Raw genomic sequence first — 17,726 nt, 5'->3', positions numbered from 1 at the left:
GACCTCCCAGGTCATGTGTACTAACATTTCACCAACTCCAACCCCAAAATATTACAAATCCCAAATCGTTTTTAAGAGCCAGCAACGAATTTGATAACCGCCGAAATTGGTATATTCTTTTTTGACTTCACATACAGATCAACAATTGCTTTGCCTCCCAAATTTTCTCACATGAAACAAAAATCATAAAAGCCAAACCCCCAGAAAAGAAAAATGTGTGAGAACTATTTCTCGTTGCGGAGCCACCCAGTATATTCTCTTGTTCCTAACTTTAATTAGGTGTGAAATGTCCCTGCGTGAGGCTGCAGTGTGAATCTCGCGGTTTCTTGCCATCTGCTGTGTTGTAAATTTCCAAATGACACCTTTTTTGGCCGCTTTTGAAATTGGAAACTGTATATCCATCAAGTGCGCGGTCATAAACAAAGTGTTTGTTCTCGTACATTTGATGGCAACACAACATTATAGTGGTAGTATACGGCCTACAATAGCAGCACATTTCGGAAAGAGTTTATTCTGAACACTTAGTTTACATTTCCGCTGCTGGCTGCTGCAGGAATCATGCACTGATGGCGGCTGCTGAAGCTGCAGGATACCGGGAGACAAACAGCTATAGGATGATATTCTCTGTGCAGAATTATAGAATTGGTAATTTGGATCAAATGTGACGGTTATAATCGTAATTTTGACATTACCACCGAAAGCGTTGCATGACACCTCTCTCTCTCTCTCTCTCTCTCTCTCTCTCTCTCTCTCTCTCTCTCTCTCTCTCTCTCTCTCTCTCTCTCTCTCTCTCTCTCTCTCTCTCTCTCTCTCTCTCTCTCTCTCAGATCTTCAAAACAATATCATCATATTAAGGAATTCAATTCTTAAAACGGTGACATTTCTGAAATCAACTTTACTAAATCCATCGTCTTAAAGGGACACAGCATTGAAAACAATTTTATTGATTGCAATTCCTTCATCATTTCAAGACTCTACTGAATTTACTCCACGATGGAGGTGTCCTTTAAAATTGACCCACTTTCAGACTCTGAGCAGACACAAATCATTTTTACAATGCGAGACATTTAAAACGAGTGTTTCTTCCAATACATCTATATTAAACTTGCACGTCACTTTCAAACGAAATACTTGTTCCGACGTATATATTCAAAAGAATTATACGCATGGTTTCACACTGGGGTGATGGAATGGTGGATGGTTACGTCTTACAAAAACTCGCCTCCCTTTGCTGCTGTTAGCAATACAACACCGCAACAATAAGCGTGCTTTATTTGTTTTGAGCATTCGAACAATTATTAAAGAATTGCGAGAATGCCGGATCCATTTCTCTGAACCGTAAGGGTAACGTACACCATATATTCAACGAAAGACACAGCAGTTGTTTCCAAGCAGGACAACGCATCAGATAATTTATCAATTGGGAACAGTTTCAAAGAAGAACATTGTGAGCATCAAAGATATCACACGTGGAAGAAAGCACGTTCTAGCAAATGTATCTCCGACAAATGCCTCTCACTTCAACTCTGCGCTTCGTGTTTTCTGTTCGCGGAGTGATACGGCCTTTGAGAAAAAATAGTTCCAAATCGTGAGTCGGTAAACCTCAAACGTTGTGTATTTCCTACCGACCCATGGATGATAAAGTGAAGCGTTCAGGTGGGGTTCCTTTTTTACACTATCCCTCCCCTGTGTAACTGTAACCTGTACTGAGTCTACTCTGTAGCAACTAACACTACACGTGGCATTATTGAGGAACTACAACTGGTGAATAGAAGCGACTGCCGCATCTACGATAAGTGTGAGCTGTTGCTGTTGTTGCCACTGCATCCATTATTGCTACTCAATATGTAACTACTACTACAATTACGACTTTTTCTGCAACTAATACTGTTACAACCATGATCAATGCTGGCCTACGGTGTTTCTAACACCAGCACCAGAACTTCCACTACATCAACCCTGACTGTTCTCTGAGCCTGAACTTTTTGGCATGACTATTAATTTCACTTCTACCTCTTTTGCGACATCAACTACTCTTCTGTCAACAACCACTTCATCTGCCTCCTTGAGTACTGTTTCAACTACTGCTTGGTACTACTACTACTACTACTACTACTGCTACTACTACTACTACTACTACTACTACTACTACTGCTGCTGCTGCTGCTGCTTCTACTACTACTGCTGCTACTGCTACTATTCTTATCATTGCAAATTCTAAAACACCTGCTTACATGACTACTATCGCAACTGATTCTACTAATACACCTACACATTCCTAGCTATACGCTACTACTACTATCACTGCTACTTCTACTGCTGCTACTACTATAACTTGTATACATACGCATGTATACATCACATGTGCTATGTGCACCCCATAGATGTGTAACCGGCGTGTTGGATCATGTATAACTACACGTGTTCATGGCATATGTTACATATGTTACGTGAACGTAAGCGTGTACATAACACATGGCTAATATTACCAATATCACTTATACATACATGTGTAAATAGGATATATAGTACCAATACTATAGTACCTGATACCAATGGTATCAGGTATACGTATTTTGTAAATAGATATAAGTTATCTATGTTAGGTATACGTATTTTGTAAATAACATATATGTTACCTATAATACGTATACGTATTTTGTAAATAACATATGTTACCTCTATCAGGTATACGTACATGTGTAAACAGCTTAGATTTCATCAATATCTTTATACATTTTGTGTAAATTATATGTTATTTATATCAAGCAGATACACCTGTAAATAACTGATCTTTTTTCTGTATCGTTTATACGTACTCGTGTATACAGCATATATACATTTAGTGAGTGAGTGAGTGAGTTTGCTTCTACACCGCTTTTAGCAATATTCCAGCAATATCACGGCGGGGACACCAGAGAGGGGCCTCACACATTGTACCCATGTGGAGAATCGAACCCGGGTCTTCGGCGTGATGAGCGAACGCTTTAACCACTAGACTACCCCACCGCCCCTATATCCACTTAGTATTGTATACATATTCATGAATACAAAGAATAGTACTATAAAACGAGGATTCGTTTATTAGGTCATCTTTTCAGCTGGATAAACGGCATACTTCTGATGATTGGGTTTTCTTTTCGTGAACACCATATGATCCATATGGTTTGGACAGCTATTTTGTACTTTACACTGAACAGAATCTATTCCGGAGGATAGATAAGGCTGTATATTTTTGTCGCAGTGATATTATATATTTCCCCTATGCTACGGTTGGTAGCAGTTGTTACACGTACACGTTTATAGTAAGTGCCTGTTATTATGTAAAACCCGATTATTTATGACGGGGATAATCATCCAAATAGGATTTGTTAACCCGGTCCGTACATGCGTCCGTGCGTGCGTGCGTGCGTGTGTGCGTGCGTGCGTGCGAGCTAGCGTCTGTTTCTGGCCATCGCTTTTGTTATACAGTTTAATGCCTTGAGACTACATATTTTTCTGGATTTTTTAAATTAAATTCTAAATTGTCTGAATATCGTCAAAGAAAATGAGACGCCTCGTGAATTTTAGTGCTTACTCGTTACAAAATAAACTGTACTGAAACAGCATTGTGTGTGCCCATATGTTGGTCATAGGGTGCCCCAGCGAGGGCGGTGTAGTGAACTTACTCGGAGAAAGGCATCCAATCTGTTAAAATATCGCAAACATTCTTATCAAATAGATTTATCTGGGTACTAAAATCCTGTGCGCACTTTGATATGTGTTATATTGCTGATAGATCTCTCTGATGTCACGTGAACATTGATGGAATTTGAATTGCACCATCAGTTTAAAAGATGGTATGGAAAAAGATATGGTTGTTTAAAGGACCGTAAAACCAATATTATACAGTCAGAGAATTCGAGACTAACTTTAAAGAAATAACTGTTAATAGAGGGAAGTATGTGTTGCGGGTTTCCAGGGAAGGTATCAGACATGAAAGTCCGCGTTTTAAAATTAAAACTTCGATTTGATTTGGTCGCTAAACAGCTACTTCCTACCTCTGTGAACCCCTTTCCCGCCCCCCTCTCTCTGTATCTCAGAGGGCTAGCACTATAAACCTGCTTAAGTCTGGGCTAGTACAAGCAGCCGCACATACACATACACACGCATGCACGTCGTCATATGAGCGAAATATTCTCAAGCACGACGTTAAACTCAATTTCACCTCACCTCACCTCTCTCTCTCTATCTATCTATCTCTCTCTGTGTCTCTCTCTATCTCTCTCTATATATCTCTCTATCTCTGTGTGTGTGTCTCTCTCTCTGTCTCTCTCTCTCTCTCTCTCTCTCTCTCTCTCTCTCTCAATAAATAGTGTCATACCACTGACTACAAGTTGTATGTAGGTTTACTGATTATCCCCAACAATTCCTGTAAGAAAACATAGATTAGGACCATCCTGTTTCTACTTATTGTCTCGTTTACATGTTATTATTTTGTTTCTTCGTGTTATAAGGCGCATTTAGCAAAACAAGCATTTTGATAAGGGGTCGGGTGGTCAGTTCGCTGACTTGGTTGACACATGTCATCGGTTCCCAATTGCGCAGAGCGATGCTCATGCTGTTGATCACTGGATTGTCTGGTCCAGACTCGATTATTTACAGACCGCCGCCATATAACTGGAATATTGCTGAGTGCGACGTAAAACTAAACTCACTCACTCACTCACCAAAAGGATACTGATTGTGTTGGAGGAAACATGAAAGGAACTTTACCCAACATGCAATTCCAAAACCAAAATATACTATTCACACTTTGCTAAGGATCAAATCATGGATTCAACAGAAAACTATGATGTGGGGTCAAATTTAGTTTAAATATCTAAGCTATTGTAAGCATGGATCCTAGGTTTCAGTATGTCATTGCATCTTGTGGATCCCATACCTGCTATTCACAGGTGTTGTGTACTTGTCAATGACTCGTTCCATGATTTGCAAAATGGCTGACTGGTGCCATGAAAACCATTTTTATGGTTCCTCATGTATCAGGTGCATAAGGTTAGATTAAAGTGACTGTTTGCCTAAAGAGGGGTTACCATATTATAATTTTTCCAGTTTTAAATGGATGCATTTTCAAATTATGAATCTACGTTGAAGTAAAGTTGTGATTTTTTGTGATCCTTAGCAAAGTGTGAGTAGTATACCACCATAATACACACTTAAACCTGCTAACAAATAATAGTTTTTGATACATTTCACCAAACATTTATTCAATACCAATTGTCAAGAATCTCACAAATAACAACAGTCTTCATCTGAATTATTCCACAATGCAACTGGTGAATACACCAACCCCAAATGGCTGCACTGTAGCCACACACCCCTCCAGCGTTTACTTATCGGTGAAACCTTATCAAATGTAATGCATATTCTGATAGATGTATAATTGTTCCTTTGATCTATATCATCGACGCGCACCTGTACAAATTCATTTACTTGTCTTAACGTTCTAATGTCCCAGAAAAGCATCCAGGCTTCCTGGGTTCTGCCCGCTGCCTTCGCACTGGCTACGGTGGTTGATTTTTCCGATAGCACTGTCTGGTTCCTTTGGGTTTATTTGCACAGGGGCAGGGATCATCCGTTCAGTAACACTATCAGATTTTCACAAACAGAGCGCATTTTGTTTGAAATCGCTACCTCCAGCGTCCTACCATTTCGACACCCTAAAAGAGCAACACTAGCTTGTTATTTCTCTCCCTGTACAAAGTTTGCGTTCTGTCTTTCAAAGAACGGTTCTCATTTTGCTTGAGGCTTGCAACAATAAGCGAGTTATAAATCCTTCTTGATACATGGGGGTTTATGGAGGCGAACAATGAAGCATACTGCAGCGAGTTATGAACACTTGTGTGTTAGATCTACACTTGAAATGCGTTTACCTTTTTGAAATGCGTTTACTTTTCAAGACAAGTTTGAAAAGGAAATGCAAAACAATACAAAGAGTGTTATAGTTGAATGTGTGGCATCGGGGGATGAACGTATAGGCTGAAGTTTGGTCAAAGAAATGCAGTGTTATATGCTACGAACGTGCCGTATTCTGATGGACATGGATATACATAAATATAAATGAACAGATAGGAATGAAGCAAATGAAATTATTATTATGTTATTATAGGGTATTTTATATAGCGCACATATCCACGCAACTAGTCCTAGCTGGAGTGTTCCTTCCTTTGATCAATGGATGTCCTTTTTTCTAGCATTGTTTTTTTAACGAACTCAACTCCCTGAGGAGTATTCATCCATGAACGATGTGTATCCTTAACACTTTGATTATTTGTCTGGCTCTCGCATCCTTTTAGAAACGTGTGTATGTGTATTTGTGCTTGGTGTATGTATGATTCTTGTGAAATGATACAGCAACGTTACGCCACGCAACGTTTGTTTACGTGGATCTAATGGTAAGACACATATTCTTCTTGAAGATGAAAGTTTCAGGGACATGTGTCACTGGAAATGAGTAGTAGGCCCTTTTGTCAGTGTAAAACTTACTACCATGAGCAAGACCATGGACAAACATATAATAATGATAATTTCCAAACATAAGAATGCTTAAAGCGCACAATCTGGTTGAATATTATCAGTCAGGGAAAATTATTATATCCCCAGATAACCCAAGCTCTCTGTGAGGCGCTAGAAGGTTAATAGTCATATGACTTTCCCACCGGGTACCCATTTTCCGCGGGGTTATATAATTGAGGCGACGATGATGCTTCTAACTACTTTACATCATACCGATGTCTAAATGTAACCCAAAAATAATTATTTGACAGCAGTCAAGTCAGCAACGATCTTTGACTGGTCAATTGCTTGTAGGTATCATTACCATTACATTTGTCAAACATTTAGGAAGTATTTACAGATTAAATGGAAAACGACCAAATCATACAACTGTTTCGATAATTCGCCCAAACAGATTCCATTGGTCGTAAAAGGTAAAGTAACGGTAAAAAGTATGTGATAGGCTCATTGAAAATCAATGATGACACCAGGTGTTCGCGAAGAATTATAAGATGGGTCATGGACCATATATTACAAAAACTGCTGTAAGCTCGTATAACGGAATACACGTCTGGTCGAATCATATACTAATTAAATTTGAAACATCTCAAGACGTCATGTGAATCTTCAGAAGATGGAACGTGACACTGCAACACGTAAGGCAACCCTGGATCAAGGGAGAACCTGGCCTATAATGTATATTAAGTCTGTGTCTGTAATGGTTCATCGCAATTACTCAGGTGTGGTGCGTGTTTGATACTATGCAATCACGTTCTGTCTCATCAAAAAAACCTGTAGGCCTTTCTGTCAGCTGTACATGTGTTGAAAATGTTCATGCCAATAAGGAGAGAGAGAGAGAGAGAGAGAGAGAGAGAGAGAGAGAGAGAGAGAGAGAGAGAGAGAGAGAGAGAGAGAGAGAGAGAGAGAGAGAGAGAGAGAGAGAAAGAGAGAGATAGAGAGAGTATGCACAGAGGTAGGATGTAGCTGTTTAGCGCCCACCAAATCAAAGTGTTAATTTTAAAACACGGACTTTAATTCTCGTGCCAGCTCCGACGTCTGATCCTTTCCCTGGAAACTCCCATCACATACTTCCATCCTTTAACAGTTATTTCTTTATAAGTATCCAATTCTGTGACTGTATAATATTGGTTTAGAGAGAGGTGTATATTTACCATTTATATTTCCCAAACATAAGTCCCAAACATTTGGGTCGGTATAATGTACAAGAATGTTTGGGACGGGATGCTTCGAAAATATAACTGTTGTTGATGACAAGTCACACATACTGAATTTTGCATTATCCTCAAATAACGATAGGATATTGAATTGAGAACTTCTTATTTGAAACTTCATACCTAGGACTGACATAATTCCAACAAGAGCCGTCCCAAAGGCACAAAATGCAAAAAAGGCAAAACACCACAAGCTTACACCAGGTAGAACACATTCTATATTTTTTTGTCATATTCATAAAAATAGTACTCTTACTTCACCACATGGCAACTGAGACGAACGAGATTATCATCAAAGAACATTTTTTTACACACAGTTAGCCTAAAAAATACATTTTTTCTGGGGCACTTGTAAATTATGTTTATCTATGTCCTCGAGTGACCTTGTACATCGTTTCGCGACCCTCACTCGTCTTCATTCCACACAGACATACCGCCGTGGCTTGGCGATGTACCTTTCAACACTTCCAAAATCTCTTTCTCACTGGAAGCCCTGACAACTACAACATGCCAGAATATAAAGCTGATACCAGGCTAAACGTTCCTTGTTCTGTACTCAGTTCCCACAGGGTAGCTGTCATATTCCATGATGCACCAGACTATGTAGGTTCTGTGTAAGTCAAAGCCTTAACCATCTCATCATCCTAAGCTGCAGATATGTGCTATGTTTAAGTAGCTGTTTAAATACGATTTAGAAGGGTATTGTCTGACATGAGATAAATGAATTGTGAAAATAATATTTATTATTACCTATGAGTGAACTTCAGACTGAATAAAAAAATAATCTTTTTATGACACTCTTTGTAGTGAAGACTCATTTCCCAAAAAGAGAAACATAAAATATATTTATGATCCGTTCTGTTTTGTTCAGTATAGCTATATCACAGCGTGGAAGCTTGATGTAATAGGAAAATAGCAGTAATGCACGTCGTATATGTTACTACACGAGTATGGTTTTAATGTTTGCATTCATTAGATGAGGGATACTTTCGGATGTAACTAAATAAATAGTGATAAAATCTTTTCCATCATCATAAATAAAAGTGACAAAATCTTTTCCATAATCATAAATAAAAGTGACAAAATCTTGTCCAGAATCATAAATAAAAGCGACAAAATCTTTTCCAGAATCTTAAATATTGATAAAATCTTTTCCATTATCATAAATGCAAGTGACAAAATCTTTTCCATAATCACAACTAAAATTGACAAAATCTTTTCCATAATCATAAATAAAAGCGACAAAACCCTTTCCACATCCTGACGATTTACGAACCCGTCTGTGTCATGAGCATGCGCTGATGAATAACTATCAAACAGTGTTGTTAGTGGGCGTTTCCTGCCCCACTGGTGGCACCCGTCAATACAATTATGCAAAGACTCGTCAACTGTTCACCTGAAAGCATCCACGATAAACCTTTGCTGGGATGTATGCTTGATCTTGTCATATTTTGATTTTTCTATCACTGATGAAAAGCGACAAAACCGTTTCCATAATTTTAATAAGTCTTTGCTAAAGAAGACTCTATATCACAAGGAGTTGGTAGTGATTGTATCCGCGTTATGGTGAGCTACCATAAAAACCGTTATTCCGACCCCTTCTTTCCCTACAACCTTTCTTCTCTAAAATCCTGGTATTCCGATCGGTGAGTTCCTCTTTAGTATGGTTCCTTAATCAGGTTCTTTAATAAAGTGGACAATTTCCTGAAACACTATGGGTAAGCTTTGGCAATACAATTGTCTTCATATAAATGATAGATACATCGAAATGTTTTGAAAGCTTTACTTAGGCCAAACATATTGATTTAGACACCTAAAGAACGCAACTCTACTCATCCGGTAATTCAGTCCCTAGCCTAGCGCTTGTCTAAGAAGCTCAATTGGAAATATAACAACAGCACAATCAGCGTCTCAATTGCACATGAGAATGATGTCATGTGTACATCTATAACATTCCACAATAGGAATTTAATTGTGGAATAAGTTACAATTCTTGGAAATATATCGAACTGAGGTGACATATTGGTAAACTAAATCTCATTTCGTTTCAGATTCCCCCCGATCCTTATAAATTGGACCTTTCAGTAAAACCAAGGAAGGAGAGGACAGCATTTACCAAACATCAGATCCAGGAACTCGAGAAGGAGTTCAACGTTCACAACTATCTAACGCGGCTACGACGATATGAACTTGCAGTCTCCTTGGAACTTTCTGAAAGACAGGTAACACGTCTTCTTTCGTGCCATTCAGGTGGTCGTAAAAATACAATAGTAAAATCCTATTGCAGCCGTCTAAATAAACTTACATTGAATGACATGAAACGTTCAGATTTTGGTGTTTTGCCATCCGTTCAAACCATAGCTTATCCAACAGCTGACAAACACGTAAGGTTAAATGTGAGTTGCCTGCAGACATCAGTGTTGTTTAACAGATACCTATGACGTCCACGTGATTGCAATAACACATTTAAAGGGGAAACTCCCCAGGGGCATGTCTGATATTTATTACATAAAGGCAATCATTGTATAGAAAGGACGTATGTAAAGCTGTTTGGTGGTGTTCGTCCATATCGAATCATATAAGACACGATGATGGTTTTATCACTTGATGTTGTTCATTTCTCTTTGACATCTCAGTGGATCCGGATTCGTTTCCCCCATGCGTGAACCCATTTATGGTGTCCCTCGTTGTGATATAATGAATTTTATACATGAAAAAATATCATAGTAATAATAGATAAATGAGACAAAACCCTTGTATCCATAGAAATCTCTGCTAAAAGCAGTCGATTGTATAATTCCGACTATATATCATGAGCATGTGGTAATGAATTACTATGAAATAGTGATTATTCTAGGTATTCGCGAAAGGTATCCTGCCCCACCAGCACATGGCATAAAATATGCAAATCTAGTCATTTGTTTATATTTATTCGGGTAGGTGTCAAAATTGGACAATGCAAAGGACACCATATTTCATGAAGAGTCAAATTTGAAATGCAATGGTCCATAACATGGACGAATTTTCGATTCAACTAATACAAATGAAAAATGTCTCACAGTCGTAACATATCTTATGATAACTCAAATTACATCTAGTTTACAATAGTATGTAAATGTAAATAGCTCGGCTATTAAATAGTAAATAGCTAATTACTTTTCACGGATGACACCAGGTGTTAGGGAAAAGGTGAGAGCATCCTGCCCTTCCAGTGGCGCCCGGCAAAAACACATGTAAACGCAAGTCTACAGTTCACCTGAGAGCTATAACACCGCACTTACTTACTTAATACCCTTATAGTTATGACCTGACGGAAATGGTGTCATGGTACCTCCTGAGAAGATGATACGATGAATACGAATATGACTGATGAAAAAATTATTTAACGACGATAGGCTTGCACTGTTACAAGAAGGCGTGGAAGAATCTATTTAGAGGAAGATCGGAAAGGACCGAGTTTTGCCGAGAGAAAGCCCATGTTATCAGAAGATCTGTGAAAACGAACAGGGAACACAAATAAACGTACCTCCAAGTCTTTACATTCCGGTACTGATACTATCAAAAGAACGAGTGTTAGATTGGCTGATTACAACATATTTCTTTGTACTTGTGCCACACACGAGACGCCGAGTTCGTCCTTTAGAGGGCGATTTTTAAAGGTTTTCCTGGTGTTCGTTTCCCAAAAGCAAAGAAATAACCCAGATGTCTCGTAGCTGCATTGAGGTCATTTCTTACACAAAGATTTAAACCAATATTTAACAGGGGAGCAGTACGAGGAAGTTATCATATTCGCATGCATGACTGATATACCGAGAACTCAATCGACCAGACAGCATAACCGTTGAAACAAATAGTTTTGAACTGATGCTAAAAAAAGACAGCATTATGTATGTGCTATTCCTGTCTGAAGACGGTGTTGTTGATTAAGATTTTTGAAAAAGTATGCCATGGTCTATTTATTACTAGGAAGCTTCTACACAGGAATGACACGTTCCAGTACATGTTACAAGAGTTAAACAGGTTCTTGTACATCTCAGTTCAAACAAATAATGGAAAACATATTTTGCCCGGGGTTTATGAATGCACAGACGCTTCAATAGTGGGTTTTGTTATACATTCTTCTATATTTGAATTGTGATATTTCTCAAAGATTCGAAATTGAAATATATTGTTTGTCAATAATTCCAGATGATCTGAAGGTAACTAACTTAAACTAAGCTTATTGTTTCAGTAATATATCATCATTGATATTACGTTTGAAATCGATTAAATCGATTTTTGTTACATGGGACTTATCAAAATGTTTTAATTAGAAATAAGAAATAAATTTAACTTTATATATTTTGCGTAGAGAATATATATCAATGCATAAATTAATATATCTGTAATTCAGTATGCGTGAACCTTGACCTCATCTGACGAAGGAGTTCTTTTTTTGATCGTTGGCGTTCTATGTGTTCGCGATGGAGACAAATGAAATGTCCAATACCTTTTTACATGTTTTATAGCTGATGATAAATAACTTCAATGTGTTGCATTGCCTGTCACATATTTGTTTAGAAAAAAACCCACTGTGTTCTAAAAATCTACAATACGATGGCTCAGTCCATCAAGCTTACTTCTTTCCAAAAGATAGTTTTTAATGTGTTCTGTTTGAGTGCACGGCCCTTGTTGATGGCTTTGTATCAAGCGTTACATCTTCTCTTTGGTTCTTAAGCTCTGAAGATCCACGTGCATGTTTGTATAGTCACTTTTTCCAGCCAGACTTGCTCAGGTTCACAGTCAGCTCTTGTTCCTGGTGAACGCATCCTCGGGTCACGTTGTGCTGGGGTTGTCTGATTTCAGCTTGTTTCATGCCAAAATGGCGACGCTGGCCTATGGTCAAGCGAACACCCAGTAGGTGATCTAGGCGTTCGTTTAGCGTAGTCTATTTAACAAAATTCAAAACTATCTGGTGTTTTTAGTTCCTGATAGCCTCCCGAAAAGACCACTTTGTCGCTGTGTCGGTGCATCGTTTAACGGTTATTAATTATTCGCTGAATTATCCAAGCCTAATTACCCATGCATAACTCTTAGATGCTTAGATTCATTTAACGTTAATAACTCCAGGGTTCGCCTCCATACCTCACTTGATCATGACCTAGTTTGGGATTGGTTGAAATAAAATTTGTTTCATCATATATGTTATCTCATCTCCGTAACATCTGCGTAAATAATTAATCTTGATCTTTGATCATTGACTCTATATATAGTTTTATTTGCGTATCGTGAAAACCCTATTTCAAGACCCCACGTGATTATATCACGAGTTTAGTACATTTCCTAGCACAGTCTGCTTTGGGTCTGTTCAGAATGACTTGTGTATTGAGTGCTTGGTCTTGTGCGCAGAACGAATTGTCATATATCACTACGATCTAACATCTCAGGTAAAGTCAACATATCGCTGACAATATCTAGCCGAGAATAACAAACTGCAAGAAAAACAACAACTAAAAACGTATTTCTTACCAAACAGCAGAAAAAACAAATTACCATTTGACGACAGATCGCACATTACATCTGGCGAAATGGAGTAGTTACAAAACGTCTTTCAGAGGACGCCATCTTGCGGCACACGGGGGCTGGAAGACTTATATTGTCACTTGACCCAGATACCTGACAATACCAGTCATCTGTACGGTTTATAAACACGTCACGAAGGAGTTACATGTGTAAAATCCTCGTGTACAAAAAGGTCATCAAACTCATTCAATGTCTGTCCATTATGTCGATGCATATGTTATTGAATAATTATCTGTCATTCACAAGCGGTCACAAACTCACGCAAAGGCAAGTCAAGTGTTTACTCACGCAAAGGCAAGTCAAACTGGGAATCGTTTTCGGACATCACTTTGATCACTGATGCGTAGAATGTTTTGTTTCTTCCACTTCTGTCACTAAACTTTGCAAAATCCTTGACAAGGCTCGGGTTGGGATTAATCAATGCTTTCAAGGAACACTCACGAAATACCTTTAATGCCTATTCGCATGACGTCACAACTTAACGACCGCTTCCCTGGTTTAGTGGTTAGAGCGTTCGCCCGGAGAGCGGAAGGTCGCGGGTTCGATCCCTGACCGCGTCATACCAAAAGACGTTAAAATATGGTACTTGTTGGTCCCTGCCTGGCGCTCGGCATTAATGGGTACAACAAGGACTGGTCGGCTCGGAGTCAGTATAATGTGTCTGAGTGGGGTATTCATGCTTCACTGCGGCATGGTATCTCAGTGGGCTAGCACTATAAAAACCAGCTTAAGTCTGGGCTAGTACAAGCAGCCGCACATACACATACACACGCATGCACGTCGTCATATGGGCGAAATATTCTCAAGCACGAAGTTAAACCCAATTCCACCTCACCTCACAACCTAATACTTTACTTGTTGCACATCGCTCAGGTCTTTAAAACTGTAATAAATGTCAACACTTACATATTGAAACAGACACATTCATGCTGTAAATATTACCGAAGCTTCCTAGGCTTTTTTTCAAACATATTGAAAGGATTAAGTAATGTGCCGTTTATGTGTTTATCTTCCTACTTACGTCATTGTATTTTTATATGCACAAATAACGAATGTATTTTAGTTTTGTTCAGTTGTCGATACTCCGGTGAACGACAGTTGTTAGTGACAGTGAGTAGATGCCTATGAATGATTAAAGACTAAAGTATCAAAAAAATATAACTTGCTGTATACAACCATGGAACATACTAAAAAGGCAAAAGTATAAATCGCGGAATACAACCAAATGCAAATACTGAGAATACAGTATAATCCTTTGGAAAAAAATTTGGAAAAGCAAACACATAATTTCATCACAAGCATTAAACCTTGAGGGATATATTGTTGTTACATTGTGGGTTGTACCAAAATGTAAGTCTGCTATTAACTGAGGATGAGGATTTACCAGGTACATCGGACATTGTACGCGTTAATTCGGATGGTATCGTTCCGAGTCGCCATGCATCACGACTATGTTACGTATATATGTTATTAAACCAGAAACAATCCAGATGACATATAAGCCGGTCGTCGAGGTAGCCCTAGTCCTCAGGGAAAAAATACAATTTCGATGGAGTAAGGCAGTGTTATAAAGGAGTTTATTGACATAATGTTGACCTATATCTTGACTAAAGCATTCAGATTATCAAATTTCTGGAATAGCGATAAAACGGCTTGGAGCAATGGCACCTAAACTGTACACGTTTCAGAAATCATTGTCCAGAAAGCTAACAGTTAGTACTAAAATAATACAATTTATTAAAATGGACACAACACAATGTCATGTTGAAATTAAGATTATGTTTTACTGGAATTCGATACAACAAATGGCGATTAGGTTCCTGATTCTGAGAGAGTGTTCGAATCCCGATGTTGCTCAACCTAAACACGTACTAGAATCTGTACTGTACCGAGGCAGTATGATCTTAAATATAATATATAAATTGCATATGAACATGTTTTAAATGATATTGTGTATTCATACCTATGATTCCCCACATGGGTACAATGTATGAAGCCCATTTCTGGTGTTCCCCGTCGTGATATTGCTGGAGTATTGCTAAAAGCGGCGTAAAACCATACTCACTCAATCACTCATACCGATGTACTTGTTCTGTTCCAGGTGAAGGTCTGGTTCCAAAACAGAAGAATGAAATGGAAACGCGTCAAGGGAACTAAGCTCGTAAAGGACAAAGTAGATGGTCAGCTCAAACCAATAATGGCGCCCAATGTGACTTCTACAAGTGTCCCTGATGCAGATATAGACGAAAGTTTGACAGACCAGGAGCCGCCTGCTCACTGATACAAGATTGTACTGAAATTTCTGTGATAACCAAGAGGAATATGATGCCGAATAGGTCGTGTCTGTTTTCTTCACCCATGACGCAATGGAAGCAGAGCTTGACTCAAGTCACGCCTGTTACGACAATCACAGGAAGTCAGAACAGTTGACGGCCCTCCACGAACTTCCGGTTTCATATGGCCTTGACTTCATGAACATGTGGTGAGGAATGTGGAGAGTTCACAAGAACGGTGATGTGCCATAACGTGTATGATTTTATTATACAATGGTCGACATGTGCCATGGCTGAATTGTACAGAATTTTAATATACAATTATACTTAAGATGCAAAACTGTTGTATTATATATACGCCTCCTTGTAATGGGCGTACGATACCAAGAACAAATCTCATATTTACGTTTCCTAAAGGTTCTCCATGTTTGTGAGTGTTGAATGGCCAAGCAAGACGATTGGAATCCTCCACGATAAAGGACAGGATTACTACACACCTGTTTTAATCCTCATAGGTTGCCATTTGTAACCGCAATCGTGCACAGGTACAAGTGCATGGTACATAATTAGCGAGCAGCTTAAACTACACCGGTCATGTAGCAACAAAAAACGTGTTACCGAATTCCTCTAAAGATTGGGTATTTCGCTGCTGAGGGAAAGAAAGTAAACACAATTACCTCCGATTGGATGTTCATTTGAGGAAAGTAATGTTTTGCACGTGCCTCCATAGAAACATGCGCCATCTGGTGGCGAAAAAAAGCGGCAGGTGACACTGCCGTCTTCTTTCGATTTGCTCAAGTGACGTTCAATTTTTGTGGACAGAGAAAACTTATCAGGATAAGTAAATCCAAGTTTTATTTTACAAACATGCTCTGTAAATAAACAAATATTTAGAAGACGAAATGTTTTGTTTTTTGTTGCACGATTAAACTTACTGAGGTGTCAACACCTGGCGAGGGGAGGAAAGGTTTGAGTTTATGCCAGGAATTTCCCGAGTGCAGGAAACCGGGCCGAGTGGTATACCCAACCCTCATTGTGGGGACCTGCCCCTAATGAGGGCTCCACACTTGTGCCAACACATCATCTCGACATATAACGTGGTATTTCCATTTACCGTGTGGGTCAGTTTCGTTTTCCCATGAAAATTGTGGAAATCAAAGGATGTGACCAGCCAACACAAGCGTATAGTGTTAGGTGACTGCAAGACTCATTATGTGAAATGCCTTTTTGTAACACAAGTATCTATGCGTCGTACAAGTGGTCTAGATATCACGCGTAACAATTACCGTAAAGTGTCAGCTGTGTTCCTATTTCAAACAAGAACCGTGTATGCAATAGACGGTGCCTTAGGAGGATATTTAGTCTCCCTTGAATAATTTAAGATTTTTTTGTGAATCTACAATAGAAAGGATCCGAGATCTAGAATTGAGAAGTTTAGTTTTGCAAGTATTGCTGACTTGCTTGAGGAATGTACATGTTATCATTAATTACCACATAGTTTCCATGTTTTCCAGAGAATAGTACTTAGTTGCCGTAAACACCCTGATGGTATATACATATTTACATCGAAGCTGACTTAGGCGAAATATAGTGTTCTTTTCTTTTACGACTATGGCTTTAAGCATGGGCAAAATGCATTTTAGTTTTTCTTTTCATTTTTGACAATTTTTTGTCCGTTACAGTATCCCAGAATACAACCAGGAAGAGCATTTTCATTTAAAGTCTGTCTCATTTTTAAAAATTTATTTCTGACCACTCATGTTACCATTAAGTTTATCACTCTCTTTAAACCTCCTCCATATATGGCATATATGTTTCAGTGAACGCCTTGTGATGTGTTGATTTCATTCCGTGACCAGATCACAGGATTCGTAATGATCTTTTCATCCGTTAATCGATAAGTACATCTGAACACATTGGGTTTGGCGATGTGCAGTTAAAACGTACACGTTATTACAACCAGATTTGTTTGTCTGTCTGTTGTTTAACGCTGCGATATTCCAGCGGTCTGTAAATAAGAGTCTTGACCGATGACATGTGTCAACAAAGTCAGCAAGCCCGTTAGTAGCCTCTTACGACAAGCATGGGTTACTCTAACCCGGATCTTCGTGGGTCCCTCCCC

General features: G+C 38.8%; 1 protein-coding gene across 1 annotated transcript in view; it reads left to right on the top strand.

Moving 5' to 3' along the window:
• LOC124284962 (homeobox protein MOX-2-like) overlaps window positions 1–16,502 on the top strand; it is a 28,545-nt gene extending 12,043 nt beyond the window's left edge. The window contains exons 3-4 of the mRNA XM_046721090.1: window positions 9,821–9,991; window positions 15,433–16,502. Of these exons, the coding sequence (XP_046577046.1) occupies window positions 9,821–9,991; window positions 15,433–15,612 (351 nt within the window). The 3' untranslated portion in view covers window positions 15,613–16,502. The remainder of the gene's footprint in view (window positions 1–9,820; window positions 9,992–15,432) is intronic.
• Window positions 16,503–17,726: the final 1,224 nt, after the last annotated feature.

This window comes from Haliotis rubra, unplaced genomic scaffold (genome assembly GCF_003918875.1).
Source record: "Haliotis rubra isolate DU_JTF1 unplaced genomic scaffold, ASM391887v1 Scf35, whole genome shotgun sequence".
Lineage (NCBI taxonomy): Eukaryota > Metazoa > Mollusca > Gastropoda > Lepetellida > Haliotidae > Haliotis > Haliotis rubra.
Note: the sequence above shows the minus strand (reverse complement) of the source record. Positions and strands in the feature narration are given on the sequence as shown.